The sequence below is a fragment of the Leptodactylus fuscus genome, chromosome 7 (genome assembly GCF_031893055.1).
Source record: "Leptodactylus fuscus isolate aLepFus1 chromosome 7, aLepFus1.hap2, whole genome shotgun sequence".
In the NCBI taxonomy this organism is placed as follows: Eukaryota; Metazoa; Chordata; class Amphibia; order Anura; family Leptodactylidae; genus Leptodactylus; species Leptodactylus fuscus.
In genome coordinates, this window is record NC_134271.1 from 7,335,890 (window position 1) to 7,358,166 (window position 22,277).

At 49.6% G+C, this 22,277-nt stretch overlaps 1 protein-coding gene across 3 annotated transcripts; it reads left to right on the forward strand.

The window, feature by feature from the left end:
• Window positions 1-4,689: 4,689 nt before the first annotated feature.
• Window positions 4,690-20,348, forward strand: TCP11L1 (t-complex 11 like 1). Of its 3 annotated transcripts, none has more exons than XM_075280884.1 (11): window positions 4,690-4,817; window positions 7,235-7,395; window positions 7,779-7,911; window positions 10,138-10,258; window positions 10,451-10,671; window positions 12,037-12,173; window positions 13,013-13,173; window positions 13,665-13,846; window positions 14,754-14,926; window positions 15,507-15,752; window positions 20,324-20,348. In XM_075280884.1, the coding sequence occupies exons 2-10, from the start codon at window positions 7,239-7,241 to the stop codon at window positions 15,719-15,721; spliced, it is 1,500 nt and encodes a 499-aa protein (XP_075136985.1). In that variant the 5' UTR covers window positions 4,690-4,817; window positions 7,235-7,238; the 3' UTR covers window positions 15,722-15,752; window positions 20,324-20,348. The 3 variants fall into 3 exon arrangements, with proteins under 3 accessions (XP_075136985.1, XP_075136984.1, XP_075136983.1); XM_075280883.1 differs by lacking the exon at window positions 20,324-20,348 and adding an exon at window positions 16,132-17,419; XM_075280882.1 differs by lacking the exon at window positions 20,324-20,348 and having other exon boundaries at window positions 15,507-17,419.
• Window positions 20,349-22,277: the final 1,929 nt, after the last annotated feature.

Below are 22,277 nucleotides of genomic sequence, written 5' to 3' on the forward strand. Positions count from 1 at the left end.
TACATGGTCCTAACTGTCTATTTTGCATGTTAATAAAGGGTTCACTTTTTCTAAGTCTTGGGTGTAATATTGAAATGGGTCAGTGGTTGGGGGTCTGACCTCTGGGAGAGAACGGGGGGCCTTAAAGATCCCCCACATCCATCGAGTGTTGTATCCTCTTCAATGGGGCTCCTGGAGACTGCGGGCCTAGTAGGCCCATAGATGTAAATGGAGGGCTGGTCGTACAAGGGCACTTGGGAGAATATAGGGGGACTTTTGGGTTCTGTTCTCTTGACCCCCCAATGGTCTGATACTTATCCCCTATCCAGGTCAGTGGAGTTGTGACAGCTGGGACCTCACCAGTCATGAGAATAGACAGTCCTGTGCCCCCTGTATGAATAGCGATGGCCGTTCCATTACTCTCTATAGGAATAGACTCAAAGCACAACCCTCAGCCATCTTTGGCAGTGCCCTAGAGATGAACAGAGCAGCAGTGTGATAGTCTCTAGTCAAAAAGTGATAAAGGCCCTTCATTTTCTTGCTCAGTGGGACCCCAAACAATCACACTTCCTGCCTATCCAGTTGTCAAGCTTTGACTTGAGTCCACTCTAGATGCTAAACCATTCCTATCCACAGCAGATCACATTGATATATTGATATATTGGATCTATGCCCGCCATGCTGGATGGGTTTGCCTGGTTTTTGGCTCTGCAGACCCAAGACTTTAAATTTGCTGACTAGTCTTTCTGCTGAGACGTTCCTGTATGTTCACCTGTCAGACTTGGAGACGTGAACACTTACAGGACACAATTCTCCAGACATGTCCTGACTTTGGATTTCTTCATTATTTTCTCCTGTTTACTCTGAGGTTTCTTCTGCTCCTGGCTCGAGTCCTCCCCCTCTGACTCCATGTAAATCTCGGGAGGTATTAGAGAAGGGAGTGAAAACTTGTTAATCCCTCAGGCTTCATCTTAAACAGTCCAAACTGGTTCCTAGCCGACGGCTTCACACGAGAATACTGTAAAAGCAGGATGTGACGGTCGTCAAGATCTTCTGCAGGTGGACGGACACTCGAATAGCAATCGCCATTGTCCTATAATGTTGCATTATAGATTTAAGACTACAGGGTTCTAAGGCATCATATACAGTGTTGTGCAAAAGTTTTAGGCAGTTGCATTTGTGAGCCTGATCATGTCTGGTCTCATTCCTTGAAATGTTTGGGTCCGTGGAGGGCACGGGCTGTATACAGATACCATCCGTGTGCTGTTTACTTAGGGATCCATAGTCTAATACTGCAACAAACCGGTCTCATCCAGTGGATTTCACCCTTTGCATAAGTTGATTTCAGTGACTTCGAGGACTCGCTTCCATCTAGCGGTGTCGATGATCGATGAAAAATGTGCAATGTAGCAGCAGATCACACACAACCGTAGCCCTGGCTGGAATGTTGTCACACAACACAATGACCTTTCATCTTCCTAAACAAACGTGTCTGAGGAATGTACAAAGCCGGGTACAGTCAGCGACCGACCGTGTGTACTGAAGGTGGAGAATCCTCAGGACCGGAGGTGCCCTCATTATCTCCTGTAAGACACCATTGTCCTGAAGTCACTAGAGGAGAAGCTCGGAACGGACAGGACAAGGCTGGGACAGGTCAGGCTTCCTGCTCTGTAGAGATCACTGCTCAGCACATAACACAAGATCCAACATTGACAATAGATTGATTCCAATGATGGTAAAAATGTAACAAATTCATAAAAATGTAATTTTATTTTGACAAAAGAATCGCTAGAATACATTGGTGATGTAATGTGACCGCTGCCGCCAGTGACTGTCCGTCTATCATATCCAGGGGTACACTGAGCCTTTCTGCTGCCCGGGGCGAAAAGTGAATGTCCCAGGGCACATTCCATACATTCATTTTATGCAGAAAACTTCTATTTCATGTAATATTCTGTATATTCAGTTCCTGTTAGTGATGGAGTCCTGGGGTAGGCAAGTGATGGAGTCCAGTGAATTACTCCCCCTCAACCCCAATCACTGGTCGGCGACTACTGGCAGGAGGTCAGTGTATGGATCCAACCAAATGAATGACCAGGAACGGGACGGTTAGGGATGCCCATATCTAGCATATACACATACATCATAGTACTTCTATCCAGGAGTGCATGTACTTTAACATACACTAGGCCATGTATGTCAAACACCGCTACAAGAAGACAATTCGCTTATGCATACCTCCCAACCGTCCCGATTTCCGCGGGACATTCACGATTTGGGTGACATGTCCCGTGGTCCCGGTTGGAGGGAGGTATGTCCCGATTTCAACTCAGATCGGCGTCCAGAGGACGCCGATCTGAGTTGAACACATACGCGGCTGAAGCAAGGAGCTGACACACGTCAGCTCCTCGCTTCGCCGCTGCGTGTCTCTCTCGCTGACACATCGCGTCTACAAGCCAGGAGCCGGCGGCAGCGGCGAAGCGAGGAGCTGACACAGGTCAACTCCTCGCTTCAGCCGCATATGTGTCAGCGAAAGATGCGCGCAGAGAGCGGCGAGGGAGCGGAGGAGAAGGTGAGTGTAATGTGGAGGTGGAACGTGAAACTGGGGGCAGATGAAGGAGAGGACGGCATGACACTGGGGGCAGAGATGTAGGGACATGAATATGGGGGCAGAGATGGAGGGGACATGAATATGGGGGCAGAGGTGAACCTGCTCCTTTCGCTGCCCGAGTGAAGTACAGAAAGCCGCCCCCCCCCTGCCGGGAGGAGGGGGCGGAGCGGGGGCGTGGCTTAGCGGAGTGGGCGTTGCGCCTCGGAAGGGGGCGGGGCTTAGCGCCGTTCGCCGGCAGAGAGCAGGCCCGGAGACTGCCTGCGCTCTGCCTGAGCGTGAGGGGAGGCTGCTGGAGCAGCGCTGCTCCAGTGGCCTCCCCAAACCACCGCTCAGTGCTAAGCCAGTCCTGGACAGCTTGTCCTGGACTGGCTTAGGTTAGCAAAAATGCCGCCCTCCCTGAGGCCCTGGCATAGCGCCGCCTGAAGCGCTCGCTTCAGGTCGCCTCATGGGAGGTGCGGCGCTGTCTGGAGGCAGAGATGGGGGGGACATGAATCTGGGGGTAGAGATGGAAGGGGGACATGAAACTGGGGGCAGATGAAGGGTGTATATGAAGTTGGGGGAGAGATAGAGGGGGGACAGTATAATTTACAGGTGACTGTAGGAGGATTATACTGTGTGCGGGCACATGAAAAATTAACGAGTGGGCGGAGTCAACACAAAAGTGGGTGGGGCTAAATTTGCAGCACATTTTGTCCCTCTTTCAGTTCTTCAAAAGTTGGGAGGTATGCTTATGTGTCCTCCACTACAGTATATCCCACTATGCCAAATCAAATATATAGCAATAGACCTAATGTGTCTGCTCTGCCCCCTAGTGTCAGGTCTCAGAAATAAGCACGACCTGAAAGTACAAAACAACAGAAGTCGCTTCTAGGGTTGGGTTTTTGGAAACCTTCTATACATTGGGGAGATTTTATAGGGTTGGTTTGATAATAAATATATATATATATATATATATATATATATATATATATATTCTTAGTCTATCATAATCCGGGAGTACTGAGCCTTCTGCTGCCCGGGGCAAAGAGTGAAATGTCCCAGGACTCCTTCCATGTGATTGAATAGGATTAAGATTCTATCGACATGATAGGTCATTGTTAACAGATCAGTGGGGTTTGTCACCCAGACCCTGCACAGATCAGCTGACTCGCCTGCCAGAAGCCGTATACAAGGTGTACGACCGCCGGAAGCCATGTACAAGGTGTATGGCCGCCAGAATCCGTATACAGGGTGTACGACCGCCAGAAGCCGTATACGAGGTGTACGGCCGCCAGAAGCAGCCATATACGAGGTGTACGGCCGCCAGAAGTAGCTCTGCTCCTATTCAAGTGAATGAGCGCTGCAGTTCCCCGCACCACCACTAGTTGTGTATAGTGTAAGGCTCTGTAGGGGCTCCATATACCTTGTATACAGCTGATCTGTGTAGGTTCCAGGTTTCGGACCCCCTCTGGTCTGATAACAATGACCTATCATATACATAGAACGTTAATCCTATTCACATACATGGGATGAGTTGCGGGATGAGCTCGGGTTTCACTTTTCGCCTCAGGCAGCAGAACGTTTTGGTGTAATGAGGCCAATGGTAACACTCAGACATTTCCAGGAGGAGTAATAGAGGAACAGCACGACAAAGCCGATGAGCCGTACTCATTACCACTAACGATAATAAACGCTTCTAAGCATTGGGACAAATTTATGGAAAAAAGTCAAATCTGTCCCTGTCGCCCATAGCAAACAATTACAGAAGGTTTTGGTTTCCTAGAGCAGAATGTCCTAGATTTTCTATTGGACAGGGTGAGAGATCTCCAGGGTGTTATGGCTTCCTTTGAACCTCACAATGAGCTGTCAGAGCATGCTGGGAGTTGTAGTTCTGGCCGCGGTTCTGACACACACAGCCGAGCGTGCACCGTGCACTGAGCCGCAGCAGGACACGCCCCTACCCCGCCTCCGGCCCCGCCTCCTGCCTGCGCTATCCGCCTAGCATTGTACCAAGCCCCGCCCCATATCACTCCAGACCCCGCCCCCTCCTGTCATCAGCGCTCGCTCTTCGGACTACATCTCCCGGCAGCCCCCGCGGCAGCAGCTTCCGTAAATAAGAGCTTAGCAGGCTGAATGGGCTGCACCCTAACGGCTGTGACTTGCAGCATTGTGGCCGGGCAGAGCAGGCCGAGCCCTCCGGTACATTAGCGGCACCCATGGTATGAAGAGCCGGCTATACCCCCTGCAGGTAAGTCAGTCTTATCTCTACCTGTCATCCCATGGCCTCTCCTTCACCTCCCATAGGTACGGGCACCCAGCTTTCCCAGTATCCTGAATGGCTCTTGTAACCCACACCCATACTTCTTATCTGTCCACTGCATAACATGGGCAGAATGGCTAAAAGGAAGGCTGGAAAAGCTGGGTGACCCCAATATGGCCTCTAGTACACCTCCTAATGGTGTGGTCACCCAGCTTTCCCGGTATCCTGAATGGCTCTTGTAACCCACACCCATACATTTACCAGTTCATTGCTTAAAATGGGCAGAATTGCTAAAAGGAAGGCTGGAAAAGCTGGGTTACACATCCTAATGGTGTGGTCACCCAGCTTTCTCAGTATCCTGAATGGCTCTTACATCCTACACCCATACACCTACCAGTCCATTGCTTAAAATGGGCAGAATGACTAATAGGAAGGCTGGAAAAGCTGGGTGACCCCCAATATGGCCTCTATTTCACCTCCCAAAGGTATGGTCACCCAGCTTTCCCGGTATCCTGAATAGCTCTTGTAACCCACACTTTTAATCTGTCCACTGCATAACATGGGCAGAATTGTTAAAAGGAAGGCTGGAAAAGCTGGGTGACCCCCAATATGGCCTCTCTTACACCTCCTAATGGTGTGGTCACCCAACTTTCTCAGTATCCTGAATGGCTCTTACAAACTACACCCATACACTTACTAGTCCATTGCTTAAAATAGGCAGAATGGCTAATAGGAAGGCTGGAAAAGTTGGGTGACCCCCCCCCCCCCCTCCAATATTTCCTCTATTCCACCTCCCACATGGTCACCCAGCTTTCTCTGTATCCTGACTGATTGTCATAACCTAGACACACTTTGCCCCGTGCCCTCCAGACCATAACCTTGGCCAGCTCTGCCATCTTTGGTTGTGCAGAAGTCTGAACCCTCTACGCGTATGCTCGGTCTGGCTGAGGATGCGTGTGCGATCAATGAGGAGAGGGGAATAAACTGGAGTCCGACACCTGAAAATAGAATTGGGTATTGAATTTCATCTCACCCCCCTTCTCCCCAGGGGCCCCATACACATTACTTAGCCTTTCTTCTAAAATTGGTGTCTTTAAGGCTGCGACCCCACGTAGCGGACGCCGCAGTCAGTGCCACGTGACGTCTTATGGCCTGCTGGCGGCTCAGACCCATTCAAGTGAACGGAACTGAGCTGCAATACCGAGCACGTCCACTATACTTCGTGCCGTACTGTCCTGAGTGCTTCGTTCTCTTGTAACAGCTGATCGGCACGGTGCTGGGTGCCGGACCCCTGAAGATCAATAACTGATGTCATGTGATCAATCAGGAAATAAAACTGATTAGAAATAAATGATCAGTATCTGCTTGTAAAGAGAAGACGTGGAAGCCTAAACCACCCACTGACCCTTATGGATCGGAGGTTTAGTCACCCAAATCTCCCTGACAGGCCCCCCCCCAATGTCCACCATGTTGAATGGCACAGAATGCACAGAAATGGAGGGGGGGGGGGGGGGGGGGGCGTCTGACCACCGAGACCCCCAATCGGACATTGTTATCCTCTCTACGTGGTAGAATCCCTTTAAGAAATCTAAAAGAACTCCCATTCCCTTTAAGTGTCTTGGCCTGACTAAGCATCATGACGAGGAGCTGAAGAGGCCGGAGCCGTTGTGTTATTTATATGCGGTGAGTGCGTTTCTGGGAAGACGTCTCAGCCTAGGAATATTCTATAATGGCGTCTCTGGCGGCTTCAGACTGTCTGGGGCCTGAGCTGACCTGCCGCTTACGGGATCTCATCCTGCAGTCTCTTCGTGGAATAACACAGCGCCACACACCTCACAGAGGCCGTGCTTGGTATTACAACTCAGTCCCATTCACTCCGATGAGACGGAGATGCTGCTGTCCCATGCGACCGAATAAAGTGACCTCATCAGAGATGTATAAAATCGCCCCCAAATCTGCCTTGTTTACTTGACCCCAGTAATGGCGGCGTACATCGCTCCGCACACCCGCTTTGTTCAGTGTTTGGCGCGGACAGTCCGTACATTACCTGCCGCTCACGTGTAGCCGCGGGGATCTATTTGGCAGGCTGGGGTTCGGGATCGCCTGTTGCCAGAGTGAGACAATGCACTTCTCTGTATGACATGGCCGCGGGTTAACCCCTTGGCTTCTGCAATGTCACCAGACACGCTGAGCCTTAAAGGGGTTGTCCCATAGAATATAGGGGGTAAGTGCCTGATTGCTGGACCCCAACTGATCACAAGAAGGAGGGGTCACCTGATGCCGACATGACTGACCGCCACTGCTTTTGGGTCTATTCTGCACATTTCTTTTGCGTCTACACCGTCATGGCGAGGCGTTCGGCGTTCCGTTGCGCTTCTCTCACCTGCCTTCACTTGGTATTACAGGATCATGCCTTTTGAACCTGATAAGTCGCAACCTGTGGAGGAATCGTCGGATGAACCCAGCAGAGCCGGCCGCAGCGACAGCGCAGAGGTCTCCGTGGAATCGGTGCCGAAGAGAATTCGGCAAAGTACCACAAGTCCACACAGGGGGAACACCCCACAAGGTAAGCGGGACGGTGCTGTGAGCTTGGGCCAGCTTTAAAATCAATGGATGGATCTGCTTTACTGTCATATCTCCTTTTCAGAAACCGTTTTGTGCTGTTACTCTGCTATTCCTCCTGGAAATGTGCGCATAACGTGACAGCTTGGTGTTACTGCTCCTCTGGTCAGGGGAGTTTGTCCCAAAAACTCACTGTTCAGCCAGTGATAACAATGTCAGACTGTGCAGGAGTCGCCCTCTGCTGTCAAATTTCATGTCATGCACTTGCAGGAGGAACAACAGAGGGACAGGGCAACACCATGTTCTAAGCAAATATGTTACCTCTTTCCAAGCAGTAGACTGTCGGCCGGTAAATCTCCTGTACGGACTCTCTTGTATGTCTTGCAGCCAGCCCGCCTCGCTTCGTGTCAGTGGAAGAACTTATGGACACCGCTAAAGGGGTCACCAACATGGCTCTGGCCCATGAGATTGTGGTCAATGGAGGTTTTCAGCTCAAACCCGTGGAGTTGCCCCAGGGCAGGTACGATGTGACGTCTTTAGATCACGCTGTCATATAGGCCTTCTGAGGGCCGGAGAGGCAACGTGGTCTCCCAAATATTATGTGCCATTTATAGGACTGGTTGACTGAGGGGCAAGATGGCCGTGTGACAAGGGGTCAGTGAAAAGATGGTTAAATGTGTCAATGTCCGCATTCTCAGAATAGAGGTGAATATAGTGATGTGCCAGGTAGCCTCTCTGGGGGCCACTAGTACTGTCTGTGGCTTGGTGCAGGCCGGGGTAAAAGGGGGCATTATACTGTATGGGTGCATCACTGGGTGCGACTAGTACTGCAGGCCTGTGACTCAGTGCGGATATGCTGCATTTACATGGAGAGCTCCGTGGGTATCGGTACTTGGTAGTATTACATCCAGCATACACCTAAGCAATGTGGTGGTGGGCCTGGGGAGCAGTATGTTGTGCAGTGAGGTTGGGAGCAGTATATTGTGTGACGTGCAGGGGCCCCCTGGGGCGCAGTATATTGTGTGACGTGCAGGGGCCCCCTGGGGCGCAGTATATTGTGTGACGGGGAGGGGCCCCCTGGGGCGCAGTATATTGTGTGACGGGGAGGGGCCCCCTGGGGCGCAGTATATTGTGTGACGTGCAGGGGCCCCCTGGGGCGCAGTATATTGTGTGACGGGGAGGGGCCCCCTGGGGCGCAGTATATTGTGTGATGGTGGAGGGGTCTCCTGGGGAGCAGTATATTGTGTGACGGGGAGCGGGCCCCTGGGGAGCAGTATATTGTGTGATGGTGGAGGGGTCTCCTGGGGAGCAGTATATTGTGTGACGGGGAGCGGGCCCCTGGGGAGCAGTATATTGTGTGACGTGCAGGGGCCCCCTGGGGTGCAGTATATTGTGTGACGTGCAGGGGCCTCCTGGGGCGCAGTATATTGTGTGATGGTGGAGGGGTCTCCTGGGGAGCAGTATATTGTGTGACGTGCAGGGGCCCCCTGGGGCGCAGTATATTGTGTGACGTGCAGGGGCCCCCTGGGGCGCAGTATATTGTGTGACGTGCAGGGGCCCCCTGGGGCGCAGTATATTGTGTGACGGGGAGGGGCCCCCTGGGGCGCAGTATATTGTGTGACGGGGAGGGGCCCCCTGGGGCGCAGTATATTGTGTGACGTGCAGGGGCCCCCTGGGGCGCAGTATATTGTGTGACGGGGAGGGGCCCCCTGGGGCGCAGTATATTGTGTGATGGTGGAGGGGTCTCCTGGGGAGCAGTATATTGTGTGACGGGGAGCGGGCCCCTGGGGAGCAGTATATTGTGTGATGGTGGAGGGGTCTCCTGGGGAGCAGTATATTGTGTGACGGGGAGCGGGCCCCTGGGGAGCAGTATATTGTGTGACGTGCAGGGGCCCCCTGGGGAGCAGTATATTGTGTGACGTGCAGGGGCCCCCTGGGGCGCAGTATATTGTGTGATGGTGGAGGGGTCTCCTGGGGAGCAGTATATTGTGTGACGTGCAGGGGCCCCCTGGGGTGCAACGTATCTTGTCATTAGCCACCATGGCCACCACAGATCATTGACTCTCCTCCATCTTTCAGTCCAGCAGCCATCTTGATCTTCCAGGTATATTTGTATATTTGTTTTGGTACGTTGTGCAATGTCCTCGTCCCGTTACTGTAAATCCTTTCGGTGTGACAGCGAGCTGGACCAGGCAGAAGGTAAATGTCACCCCCTCCGTACACTACATGTGACGCTCAGACAAACTAGAACATGCAGGTTCCTGCTGAGCGATCCGATCCACGTGCCCGGCCCTGGCACTTACTGTATACTCTATGGCTCGTGTCCTCGCACTCCCGGTGCCAGGCAGGCGGCACATCAGCACATAGGAAACGTCATTGTCTGTCACTGAAGACGTCTTTGTTTATCTGTAAGGAAATGCTTCAGAAGGGGACAGTTCTTTCCATTCCCCGCTTATATGGTTTCCCTTATCATGTAATCGGTTTTTGTTCCGGCTGTAGACTAGCAAAGCATGCTGGGAGTTGTAGTTCACACTAGCGGCAGGGTCTGGGTTTACCTTAAACAGATTTCCCAGGACTTTGATAGAATGGACTATTATTAGTATAGGTCATCAATATCGAATTGGTGGGGGGTCTGACACCCAGCGCCCGCGCTGATCAGCCATAGTTTACCAGATATTATTATAATATAGATTATTTATTTATATTTTTCTGTATTAATTCTTGTATTTTTTTCCGTCCCCTACAGCCTAGAAAAAACCGTCCTGGACATCGTACACAAGGCGTTCTGGGATTGCCTGGAGGCTCAGTTTAGTGAGGACCCGCCGGTATACGGCCACGCCATTATATTACTGGGAGAGATCAAAGAGGTAAAAGTCATAGACCGCCATAACCTGCCGTGTACTGAAGCAACGCTGTGGTAGGAGAAGGGTTAATGGTTTATTTTTGGCCGCCATGAATTCAGCCTATACATATAACCAGACACGGTGGGGTCAGGAGGTGTGATATTACTGCCAGTGTTCTTGCCGCTCCTTCATCGCCCTCTTCCCCGTCCCTTTAAGGCGCTCCTCTCTTTCCTGTTACCCGGTCACGCGCGGCTGAGGAATCAGATCAACGAAGTCCTGGACCTGCAGCTCATCAAACAGGAGGCCGAAAACGGAGCCCTGGACATCCCGAAATTGGCTAACTTTACCATAGGGATGATGGGAACCCTGTGCGCCCCGGCTCGAGACGAGGAGGTCAGGAAGCTGCGGGAGATTAAGGAGCCGGTGCCCTTGTTCAAGTAAGTGACCGGCCATATTAGATAAGATGGTGGCAATAACATCAGGGGGGGAATCTTCTGAGATTGACTTGAGGAACGTTCACATCTTAGACACTTATGGCACGTCTATAAGATCTGACAGGTGCCAGAAGTGGCTCCGTACAGCTGATCGGTGTGGGGGCTGGATCTCAGCGCCACTGATCAGATATTTATGGCCTATCTTGAGTGTAGGCCTTAAATAGCTTGAGCCCAGACAACCCCTTTAAGGGATTAGATACCTGGATCAGACCTAGAAGATGTTTTATCACCATTGCTAAGAAATCTCTTAACACCGGTGAAGTTTAGAGAGTCTGGAGCTGTAATAACAACGTGTGGAGTGATGGCCGGCCGTCTCTTTTCTGGCCGCAGATCAGAGGTTTTATTACTCGGCGTCGCTGTATTTACAGTCACCACCCGGCTATTACCGACCTTGGTGGGGGGGTTATACCTGATAAGCCCTGTTATTCCTCAGACAACCCCTTTAATGTGTCTCCTTACACCCCACCGCCGCCTGCTGATGGGACCTGCTTTATAGAATTGCTCCGCTCTAGGTGTCGGCCGGACATGCCGGGGCCTCGCGCTGATGTCGGGTGTCTGGCGCACTGTATACAGCAGTCATCGCTGAGTGTGGCTGAGCCCTGACTTATTGCAGGCCGCCATCATGTGTATTCTACAGCCGGCGGGTTTCACTCTCAGGACAAAACGCTCATAAATCTCCGCAGATTAAAGGATTTTTTTTCTGTTTAATGTCAAATCTTTGGCATCGAAATCCAGAAGAGCGGCCAGGACTGAAGAACAATCCTAACAGTCAGGATCCGAGGAGTCGCCAATGACCGGCGCAAGGTTTAGGCGTTTACAGGTTTCCCGTAAAAAGAGAAAGCGGAGTTCAGAAGGGGAGAAAGGATTAGATACAAGAAATAAAGAAAGATGTCTTGATGTTCAGAATATTTGTCTCTATCTATCTATCTATCTATCTCATATCTATCTATCTATCTATCTATCTGTCTATAATGTAGGTATATATAGTATGGGTGGTATAGTACAGAGGATGGTTTTTCGGTACCGCCGCTCCGTGGCCTTGTCTCTCTCTCCCGTCTCTCTCCCGTCTCTCTCCCGTCTCTCTCCCGTCTCTCTCCCGTCTCTCTCCCGTCTCTCTCCCGTCTCTCTCCCGTCTCTCTCCCGTCTCTCTCCCGTCTCTCTCCCGTCTCTCTCCCGTCTCTCTCCCGATCTATCTAGTGTAGGTATATAGTATGGGTGGTATAGTACAGAGGATGGTTTTTCGGTACCGCCGCTCCGTGGCCTTGTCTCCTGCCGTCTCATTCGCTCCCACTCATTCTTCTCCCACAGAGCAATCTTCAGCGTCTTGGATCTGATGAAAATAGACATGGCCAACTTTGCCATCAGCAGTATTCGCCCACATCTCATGCAGCAGTCAGTGGAGTACGAGAGGAAGAAATTCCAGGACTTTGTCGAAAAGCAGCCAGGTAGGGGCGTCCTCCTATGTGACGTATTCTGTCTGCTAGTACATCGGTCACGCTTATATTCATCGGGTCGAAGAGGCCGCTCGTATTGTAGTGGTTGCGTCATACCAAGTGTGTATAGTTGGACGGTTGAGACTAGAATGGGGTGGTGTAAATCCAGTGTGTTGTGGGTCCAGTAGGTGGCGCTGCCTCGGCTCTGACCCTGTTAGGTCTGGCAGGCTCCGCCCCTCCCCTGCCCGTCACAGCTCGCATACCCAGAGCCATTTTCAGGATGTTGAATTATATTAACCCTAACCTGCCCAGTTTGGGCAACGCCACCTACTGGATGTGTGAGATACCACACTGCACCTGATCTTACCCAACTTCTAGCTGTCTCCATACGCCCTATAGCTCAATATGGAGGGTCATCACCAGCTAGAAAACATGGCCGTCTATATATTACAATCTGCGTGGCTGACAGTGCCCCCTCCCCCACTTTCCAGGAGGAATAACAGAGGAACTATAGAAGGCATACTGCTCCAGAATTGGGACAGCAATTGGAATGCAAGAATTAAAGGGGTTTTCCCAAAGCGTTACCCCTATTCATAGGCTATGAGAACTTCCAGGTTGGTGGGGGTCGGACTACTTAGACCCCCCCATTCTGTAATGAGCAGTGGTAGTACACGTACCCCTGTGCTGGAGTACAGTATGGCAGAGGTGACCGCTGTGTAATATAATGTCGGACATGTCACCGGTGACGGGATGTAGTGGTAGGGACAGCTTTGTATCTATCGGCAGTGTCGGTGGCCATCTTGGGGATTGTTCCTTGATCCGGATCCTCATGTTTTTTCCCTCTTCTTCAGACTCTTTAGATTTGGTCACCAGTTGGCTTCAGGAGTCGGCTGATGATCTGGCGAAGGATTCTGCGGCGGTGTCTTCCAGCTCTCCGTGTCCCATCTCCGTATTGAATCACGCCTACGTTAAACTCCTCACGTGGGACCATGAACGGAAACTCTTCCCAGAGGTAGGGCCTAGTCCTATACACGGTCATGGAGGATGGGGTAGACCCTACGTGTAGTCCGACCCCACCGATCACACACTCATGGCGTAGCCTATTGAAATACGTCTTGGGTTTGTCTCTGCATGTCTTGGCCATATAGACCTCATAATGGATGGGTCCATGAGATCAAATTGGTGCTGGTACAACATCCGGCACCTCCACCGATCAGCATCTGATACACAAAGAATGGAGCAGGAAGCAGACAGCGCTGTTCTGTGTAGTGGTCAGAGCAGGTACTGCACATCAGCCTCCATTTACATGAATAGGCTGCGATGACTCCGTTCTGCCACTATACAGAGAACAGCGCTGTTTGCTTCCTGCCCCATTCTCTGTGTGATTGATGGGGGCGCCAGGTATTGGATCTTTCGGCTGGCTGCCCCTCCTTATAGCATGTATGGCCAGTTTTAGTATTATTGATCGTTGTCTCCTCTTATTGATCCGTTTTCTCTCTCCAGACCGTGGTCATGGACCAGATCCGCTTCCAGGAGATGAAGCTGGAGGTGACACAGCTGACATTACTGGGGACTTTGCTCCTGATCATCCAGAACTCCATCCCCCCCTCTGTCTCCGGTCATACGGCGTTCATGGACAGAATGAAGAGTCTCACCAGACTTTTGTTGGAGGGAGTGGGAACGCCGTAAGTAACCTGACAAAATCCTTGTATGGCAGATAGAAGTCTTCTGCGTCTGTGCAGGTCCTGCATTGGCGGCCATATTGAACCCTTTTGTCCTTCAACTCGTACCTCGGTAAGGCTATGTTTACGTCGGGGCCTGGTCTCCGTTAAAAGTCCTGCAAGCACAACTTTTGATCAGATCATTGATATCCAATTGGTTGGGACCTGACGCCAAGACCCTGCACCAATCAGCTGCTGCCATTGCATTGAAGTAATAGGTTCAGAGCTAAAGCCCTTCCTACTGGTGACTCCGGGTACTACAGCTCTATATCTGCTACTTGTTTAGGGCCTGAGCAGCTCCCATTGTCGGGGCGCAGCTGGTCGGACCACTTCTGATTGGATACTGATGACTTATCCTGTGCAAAAAAAACGCCTTAAGGCTCCATTCAGATCCTAGAAATTTTTAAAATTAAATTTTTAAATAACTAGTCACCTCTATGTAAACGGATCTTCCAAAAATGCAAAAAAGCGTCATCTGAATGGAGTCTAACGTAGACCTCGAACTAGAGGAGATGTCCAGGAATATGACGTTTTATCTCGACAGCAGGGCACACATTGGAATCGGGCACAGCGCCATATACTGTGTAGTGGCCATGTCTGGTTACTGCAGCTCTCACATAACATGGGGCATTGGAAGCAAGTGACTGGCAAGTGTATACGGCAGGGGTCTTGATATACTGCTGTGTGCACGGATCATCCTGACCCTATGACTAGTACTAGGCCCCTGTACTGTGTGTCTCTTATATTACATGTATCGTATTGTTCTCAGTTTTATTCCCCGCTGTTCTATGTTATGTAGCAGATCCATTCCAGTCTGCAGGTAACAATGGAGATCACTATTTGCACTTTTCCCCCTTTTCCGGTCTCTTAGCGCCGTCCGTACGGAGGACGCCCTGGCCACGGTCAGCGAGAAGGTCTGTGCAGAATTGAGCAGCTACCTGGGACAGGTCGGAGCCACCCCCTTCACCCCAGAGAGAGAGGAATCCCTCAAAGGGCAGATCCGGTCCGCGTCTTCTCCATCCAACCAGATTTATCCATTAATAGGTAACTTTGTGTTTGCTTATTATTCACCCCCCCACCCGAAAGGTAACCTCATGTATCAGGACTGTCAAAGGGATATGGGGCTGATACTTGTAATGTATACGAGGTCTTTCTCGCCTTTAAGAAGGTGCATGTGTCCCCCCCCCCCCTCCCGAAAGGTAACCTCATGTATCATGATTGTCATAAGGGATATGGGGCTACTTGTAATGTATAAATGGTCGTTCTGGCCTTTAAGAAGGTGCATGTGTTCCCCTCCCCAATTACTCAGTTTGAGTGCTTTATGTCTTTAAGTAGGGCCACATGTGCCCCCACCAACCAGGCCCAACCAGGTTACAGCATTCATTTGAGCACTGTGACCTCTTCAAGCGTAGCGCCATACCTATTGTAGTGGCTGAGCCTGGTATTGCAGCTCAGGGCCCCTTCACTTATATGGGGCTGAGCTGCTGCTGTACCATGTGACTGAGGAACGTGATGTCACCGGTACAGGGAAGAGGTCTCATTCCCATAAAGTGATTTGGTTGGTGGGTCCTGGTGTCAGACCTCTCCCCATCTCCAATAACCTTCCTAATTCATCTCCCCCCAGCCTCCAGGATCCAGAACTTTCTATTGGGCTACCTGTCTGTGGCTAACCAGAGATCTGCCCCAGTGCTGCCCGGTGGGCTAACCCAAATCCAAAAAGAATTGGAGGAGATGGCGGTGAAGTTTGTGCGTCTGGTCAACTACAACAAAATGGTGTTTAGTCCGTACTACGACTCAGTCCTGAGCAAGATCCTGAACAAGCAGGAGGTGCAGCCCTGAGCAGTCAGTATATAGCCAATGGGATGAACAGGTAGGAAATGGCGCCCCCTCTGCTGTCCTGTAGAGCTTCTAAATATACAGAAAACCTCCTGCTACTGGCAGCCATTGTCTAGGACACTGTATATGAAGACTCTACCGACCCAGAGGATGGGTGTATGCATTCACCTGGAGGTAATATATACGAGGACTCTACCAACTTGGAGGATTGGTGTGTGTGTAGAGTTGAGCGAGTACTATTCAAAACTTCCGTTTCGAATAGCACGCACACATAGGAATGACTGAATGGATGGCCGCTTCCATTCATTCCTATGGGTGCGTGCTATTCGAAACGGAAGTTTTGAATAGTACTCGCTCAACTCTGTGTATGCATTCAGCCAGAGGTATTATATGAAGACTCTTACGACCTGCAGGTTTGATGTATGCATTCACCTGGAGATATTATATGATGACTCTACCGACCTAGAGCTTTGACGTATGCATTCAGCCAGAGGTATTATATGAAGACTGTTCCGACCTGGAGGTTTGACGTATGCATTCAGCCAGAGGTATTATATGAAGACTGTTCCGACCTGGAGCTTTGACATATGCATTCAGCCAGAGGTATTATATGAAGACTGTTCTGACCTGGAGGTTTGATGTGTACATTCACCTGGAGATATATGATGACTCTACCGACCTGGAGGTTTGACGTATGCATTCAGTCAGTGGTATTATATGAAGACTGTTCCGACCTGGAGGTTTGATGTGTGCATTCACCTGGAGATATTATATGATGACTCTATCGACCTGGAGGTTTGACGTGTGTGTGTTCAGCTAGAGGTATTATATGAAGCCTCTTCCGACCTGGAGGTTTGGTGTTTGCATTCACCTGGAGAGATTATATGAAGACTCTACCGACCCAGAGTGTATTCGGCTAGAGATATTCTAAATGCTATGATATATCGGCCGTTTGCTCTGTCTTCTGATCCTACACAGATTCCTACTTGCTGTGTATTCTTGGTTTGCATGCTTCCTTTAAGCTTTGCGCACACTGGTTGCTATGCAGTGCTCCCCATAATAACGCCTATAAAAGGGAAGCCTCATTTTGGACTGTATATAACAAAAAAAAGTCAATTTTATTAGACCGGACAAAGATTTGCTGACCGGCCGTATGACCCATGAGATAATTCGGAGGTAGTTTTTATTACAAGTCTCTTATATTGTTCCTCTGTTATTCCTCTTGTTAAAGGGGAGGTGTCTTTACACAGTCCGGCCGCTCTGATTGGACAATGTCAGAGTGTGTAGAGACACCCCCCCCCCCCCCCTCACTGTCCGTATATATCTAAGAGGAATTTTATGGGATTTTTTTTTTCCTTTATAAAAATGGATTTACCTTTTAATATCAAAAACTGTCGACCGTTTTCCACCCCCGTAAAGCGATTTTATTGGCGTCTTCTGAGATTCTAAGAACATTTCCAAAGATACGAGACGTCCATGGCTGTGACCTGACGACTGTCTTACAACAGGAGCCAAAGACTTGTTTTATAAGTGCAAATGTCCAGAACTAAAAGCTTCGTGTCGGGGCCGTGTCCCCTCGGTATTGGCCCCTGAGCTACTTTATTAACCCCTTGCTGACATCCGCTGTACACGTAGGGGGAGAGACGATGGATTGTTCACAATGTATTTACCTGTGAGCTATATGTCCTTAATAAATCTATAAAATCCCATTACCAGAGTCGTCTTCATGACATGTAATAAATATTATAGTGTCCGCAGTGAGGAGGACGTGTCCGTGTGTCCATGACTTTCCTGCCATATACACAGGACAGGGGACAGATCCTCTATATACAGTGTTGGCCAAAAGTATTGGCACCCCTGCAAGGCGCTGGGGTTTGGGCAGTGAAAATTTACACCGCGATTTTGACGGCTCAATGTGGTCACACAAGGACACAGGACAGAGGTGGAGTCAACTTTAATCCATTTCAACTGGCTGCAAGTGTGATTTAGTTATTGCCACCACCTGTTAGGTGCCTCAGGTAAGTAACAGGTGCTGTTAATTACACAAATTAGAGAAGCATCACATGATTTTTCAAACAGTGCCAATACTTTTGTCCACCCCCTTTTTTATGTTTGGTGTGGAATTATATCCAATTTGGCTATTTGATAATACCAAAGAATTTGTGATTGCAATCATTTTCTGGAAGAAACTGAGTATTATCTGACAGAATTGCAGGGGGGGCAATACTTTTGGCCAACACTGTACAGTACTACACCACACAGGAGAGGTCCTCTATATACTACACTGTACAGGACAGGTCCTCTATATACTACACCGCACAGGACAGATCCTCTATATACTACACCACACAGGAGAGGTCCTCTATATACTACACTGTACAGGACAGGTCCTCTATATACTACACCACACAGGACAGAACCTCTATATACTACACCACACAGGACAGATCCTCTATATACTACACCGCACAGGACAGGTCCTCTATATACTACACCGCACAGGACAGGTCCTCTATATACTACACCGCACAGGACAGATCCTCTATATACTACACCACACAGGACAGGTCCTCTATATACTACACCGCACAGGACAGATCCTCTATATACTACACCAAACAGGACAGATCCTCTATATACTACACCACACAGGAGAGAGGACAGATCCTCTGTATACTACACCACACAGGACAGGTCCTCTATATACTACACCACACAGGACAGATCCTCTATATACTACACCGCACAGGACAGATCCTCTATATACTACACCACACAGGAGACAGGACAGATCCTCTATATACTACACCACACAGGAGACAGGACAGATCCTCTATATACTACACCGCACAGGACAGATCCTCTATATACTACACCACACAGGACAGGTCCTCTATATACTACACCGCACAGGACAGGTCCTCTATATACTACACCAAACAGGACAGATCCTCTATATACTACACCACACAGGAGAGAGGACAGATCCTCTGTATACTACACCACACAGGACAGGTCCTCTATATACTACACCACACAGGACAGATCCTCTATATACTACACCACACAGGACAGGTCCTCTATATACTACACCACACAGGACAGGTCCTCTATATACTACACCACACAGGACAGGTCCTCTATATACTACACCACACAGGACAGGTCCTCTATATACTACACCACACAGGACAGGTCCTCTATATACTACACCACACAGGACAGGTCCTCTATATACTACACCACACAGGACAGATCCTCTATATACTACACCACACAGGACAGGTCCTCTGTATACTACACCACACAGGACAGGTCCTCTATATACTACACCACACAGGACAGATCCTCTATATACTACACCACACAGGACAGATCCTCTATATACTACACCACACAGGACAGGTCCTCTATATACTACACCACACAGGAGAGAGGACAGGTCCTCTATATACTACACCACACAGGACAGATCCTCTATATACTACACCACACAGGACAGATCCTCTATATACTACACCACACAGGACAGGTCCTCTATATACTACACCACACAGGAGAGATCCTCTATATACTACACCACACAGGAGACAGGACAGAACCTCTATATACTACACCACACAGGACAGATCCTCTATATACTACACCACACAGGACAGGTCCTCTATATACTACACCACACAGGAGAGAGGACAGGTCCTCTATATACTACACCACACAGGACAGATCCTCTATATACTACACCACACAGGACAGATCCTCTATATACTACACCACACAGGACAGGTCCTCTATATACTACACCACACAGGAGATCCTCTATATACTACACCACACAGGAGACAGGACAGATCCTCTATATACTACACCGCACAGGACAGGTCCTCTATATACTACACCACACAGGACAGATCCTCTATATACTACACCACACAGGACAGATCCTCTATATACTACACCACACAGGACAGGTCCTCTATATACTACACCACACAGGAGACAGGACAGATAATCTATATACTACGCCACACAGGACAGGTCCTCTATATACTACACCGCACAGGACAGATCCTCTATATACTACACCGCACAGGACAGGTCCTCTATATACTACACAGATTTATTAACTAAATTGAACATCCATGGGCACACTGTGTTAGTCAGTATAGTTGCAGTTCACGTACGTCGCCACAAGGTGTCACTATATTACTGGAGGAGAAGGGACTCTTTGCCGCTGCTCCTCAATGTTTCTGCCGGATCTTCCTCTGAGATGTGGAGACCCCCGGAGACCATAAATCTACTGATACAACACAATAATGTACAATATTACGTATTAGCTGTGTGATGATGGGGAAGCAGATGGAGCTTTTAGTTTCTTGGTTTGTTGTTGTCTTCGCCTACTGTCTGTATATAAGGGGCCCCTCTATATGTGTCCATTGTGACATTAACCCTGTGTATTCCCTTATGACCTGAGACTCCCTTATTGGGGCAGGGGCTTTGTTATCTGGAAGGAATTAGAGAACAATTTCTTAAAGTAGAACCGATTCCTTCATTGGAATTGTAGAGAAATGTGTCAGTTTTTTTTGTTCTACTTCTTCATTGTAGACCCTGATGGGAAAACAGGTGAGTGATCACGGGGGATGCAAAGGATCCGGGGCCCGAACCCCATGTATGGGCTGAACCCTGAAAACCCAAGACTACAGTACAGATAAGACGCCGTGACCGGAGACTCAGGGACATAGATGTCTATTAGATATCTGTTGCTTCCATTGACTCCCCGTTTGGTGTTGTCGTTCCTCATCTTCTCCGTTCTGTCCAGACCACCATGGCGGCTTCTTCCAGACACAACTTGTCTTTGCAGCATTTGCCTTACGGACATCTTGGTTTTGTCACTTTTACGTCATCCCCTCCATCCTGCTGCAATCTCTAATACGGAGCTGCCAAGTGCCCCAAATACTGTAAAACATACATGACATCGGGGTTGTGCTGTTATCCAGGGATACAATCACATATTAAAGGGGTTACCCAGATTTTAGAAATTGATGATCTATCCGACTGTCAGGGCACCCGCAGATCAGCTGTTCCCCGGGCTCCTGGGTTTGTTGACCTGACGGGTCCTGCGCTGCTCACTTGCTGTATTCTTGATACTTGTACAAAGTGAAGTTAACCCTGTGTATTCCCTTTATGACCTGAGACTCCCTTGTTGGGGCAGGGGCTTTATTTTCGGATAGGTTGGATATCAGAGAGTATAAGCGATCCTGCCGTCAAAATTGTGGTTTAAATTTTCACAGCCCAAACCCCAGCGCATGTGAAAATATCCATTGTACACATTGTCTCGCTGGTGATATCTCCTCTGATCACTGGTGTTGTATTTCCTCTTCTTCTCCTTTCATCCCAGACCGCCATCACAGCTTCTTCCAGCCACATCTCCTCTGATCTTAGGCTCCTCCACTTTTTTACATCATCCACTCTGTCAGGACACCCACAGATCAGCTGTTTCCCAGGCTCCTGCGTTTGTTGACATCCACTCTGTCAGGGCACCCACAGATCAGCTGTTTCCTCAGGCTCCTGCGTTTGTTGACATCCACTCTGTCAGGGCACCCACAGATCAGCTGTTTCCTCAGGCTCCTGGGTTTGTTGATATCCACTCTCAGGACACCCACAGATCAGCTATTTCCCGGGCTCCTGGGTTTGTTGACATGCACTTTGTCAGGACACCCATAGATCAGCTGTTTCCCAGGCTCCTGCGTTTGTTGGCATCCACTCTGTCAGGGCACCCACAGATCAGCTGTTTCCCCGGGCTCCTGGGTTTGTTGACATCCACTCTGTCAGGGCACCCACTGATCAGCTGTTTCCAGGGCTCCTGGGTTTGTTGACATGCACTTTGTCAGGACACCCGCAGATCAGCTGTTTCCAGGGCTCCTGGGTTTGTTGACATCCACTCTGTCAGGACACCCACAGATCAGCTGTTTCCAGGGCTCCTGGGTTTGTTGACATCCACTCTGTCAGGGCACCCACTGATCAGCTGTTTCCAGGGCTCCTGGGTTTGTTGACATGCACTTTGTCAGGACACCCGCAGATCAGCTGTTTCCAGGGCTCCTGGGTTTGTTGACATCCACTCTGTCAGGACACCCACAGATCAGCTGTTTCCAGGGCTCCTGGGTTTGTTGACATCCACTCTTGCCAGGACACCCGCAGATCAGCCGGCGGATTTTTTTTTTTTTTTTTAAAGTTGCATAGCCACTTTAAGAAATAAAACTCCTCCATCATTCTCTCCAAATGGACAATGAATTTCTTCTTAAGACCTGGATTTCTTATCAGTCCGTGTCCGCTCATGCCTGAAGACATTTCTAACTTCCAGGTAATTGCTGGAAGAAAGTAAAATTCTGCACCTGGCGCAGGACACAATGGTTGGCTACACCCGACAGTGCAGGATGTGCTAGCGAAAAGTCAATAATCAACCAGGCTCTTCATCAGTCACCGCCAACCCTCGCCCAGCGCACCAGAGCCTCCTATATATCGTCTAGCAGTCTCTCCCTAGACAGTTATATGGGACAAC

What these genes read in the sequence shown, in the direction of transcription:
- TCP11L1 (XM_075280884.1), top strand. Translation starts at nt 7,239, where the DNA reads ATGCCTTTTGAACCTGATAAGTCGCAACCTGTGGAGGAATCGTCGGAT. An exon ending in CTTTGTCGAAAAGCAGCCAG is followed by an intron (nt 12,174 to 13,012) that starts GTAGGGGCGTCC and finishes CCTCTTCTTCAG; the next exon opens with ACTCTTTAGATTTGGTCACC. An exon ending in CCAGATTTATCCATTAATAG is followed by an intron (nt 14,927 to 15,506) that starts GTAACTTTGTGT and finishes ATCTCCCCCCAG; the next exon opens with CCTCCAGGATCCAGAACTTT.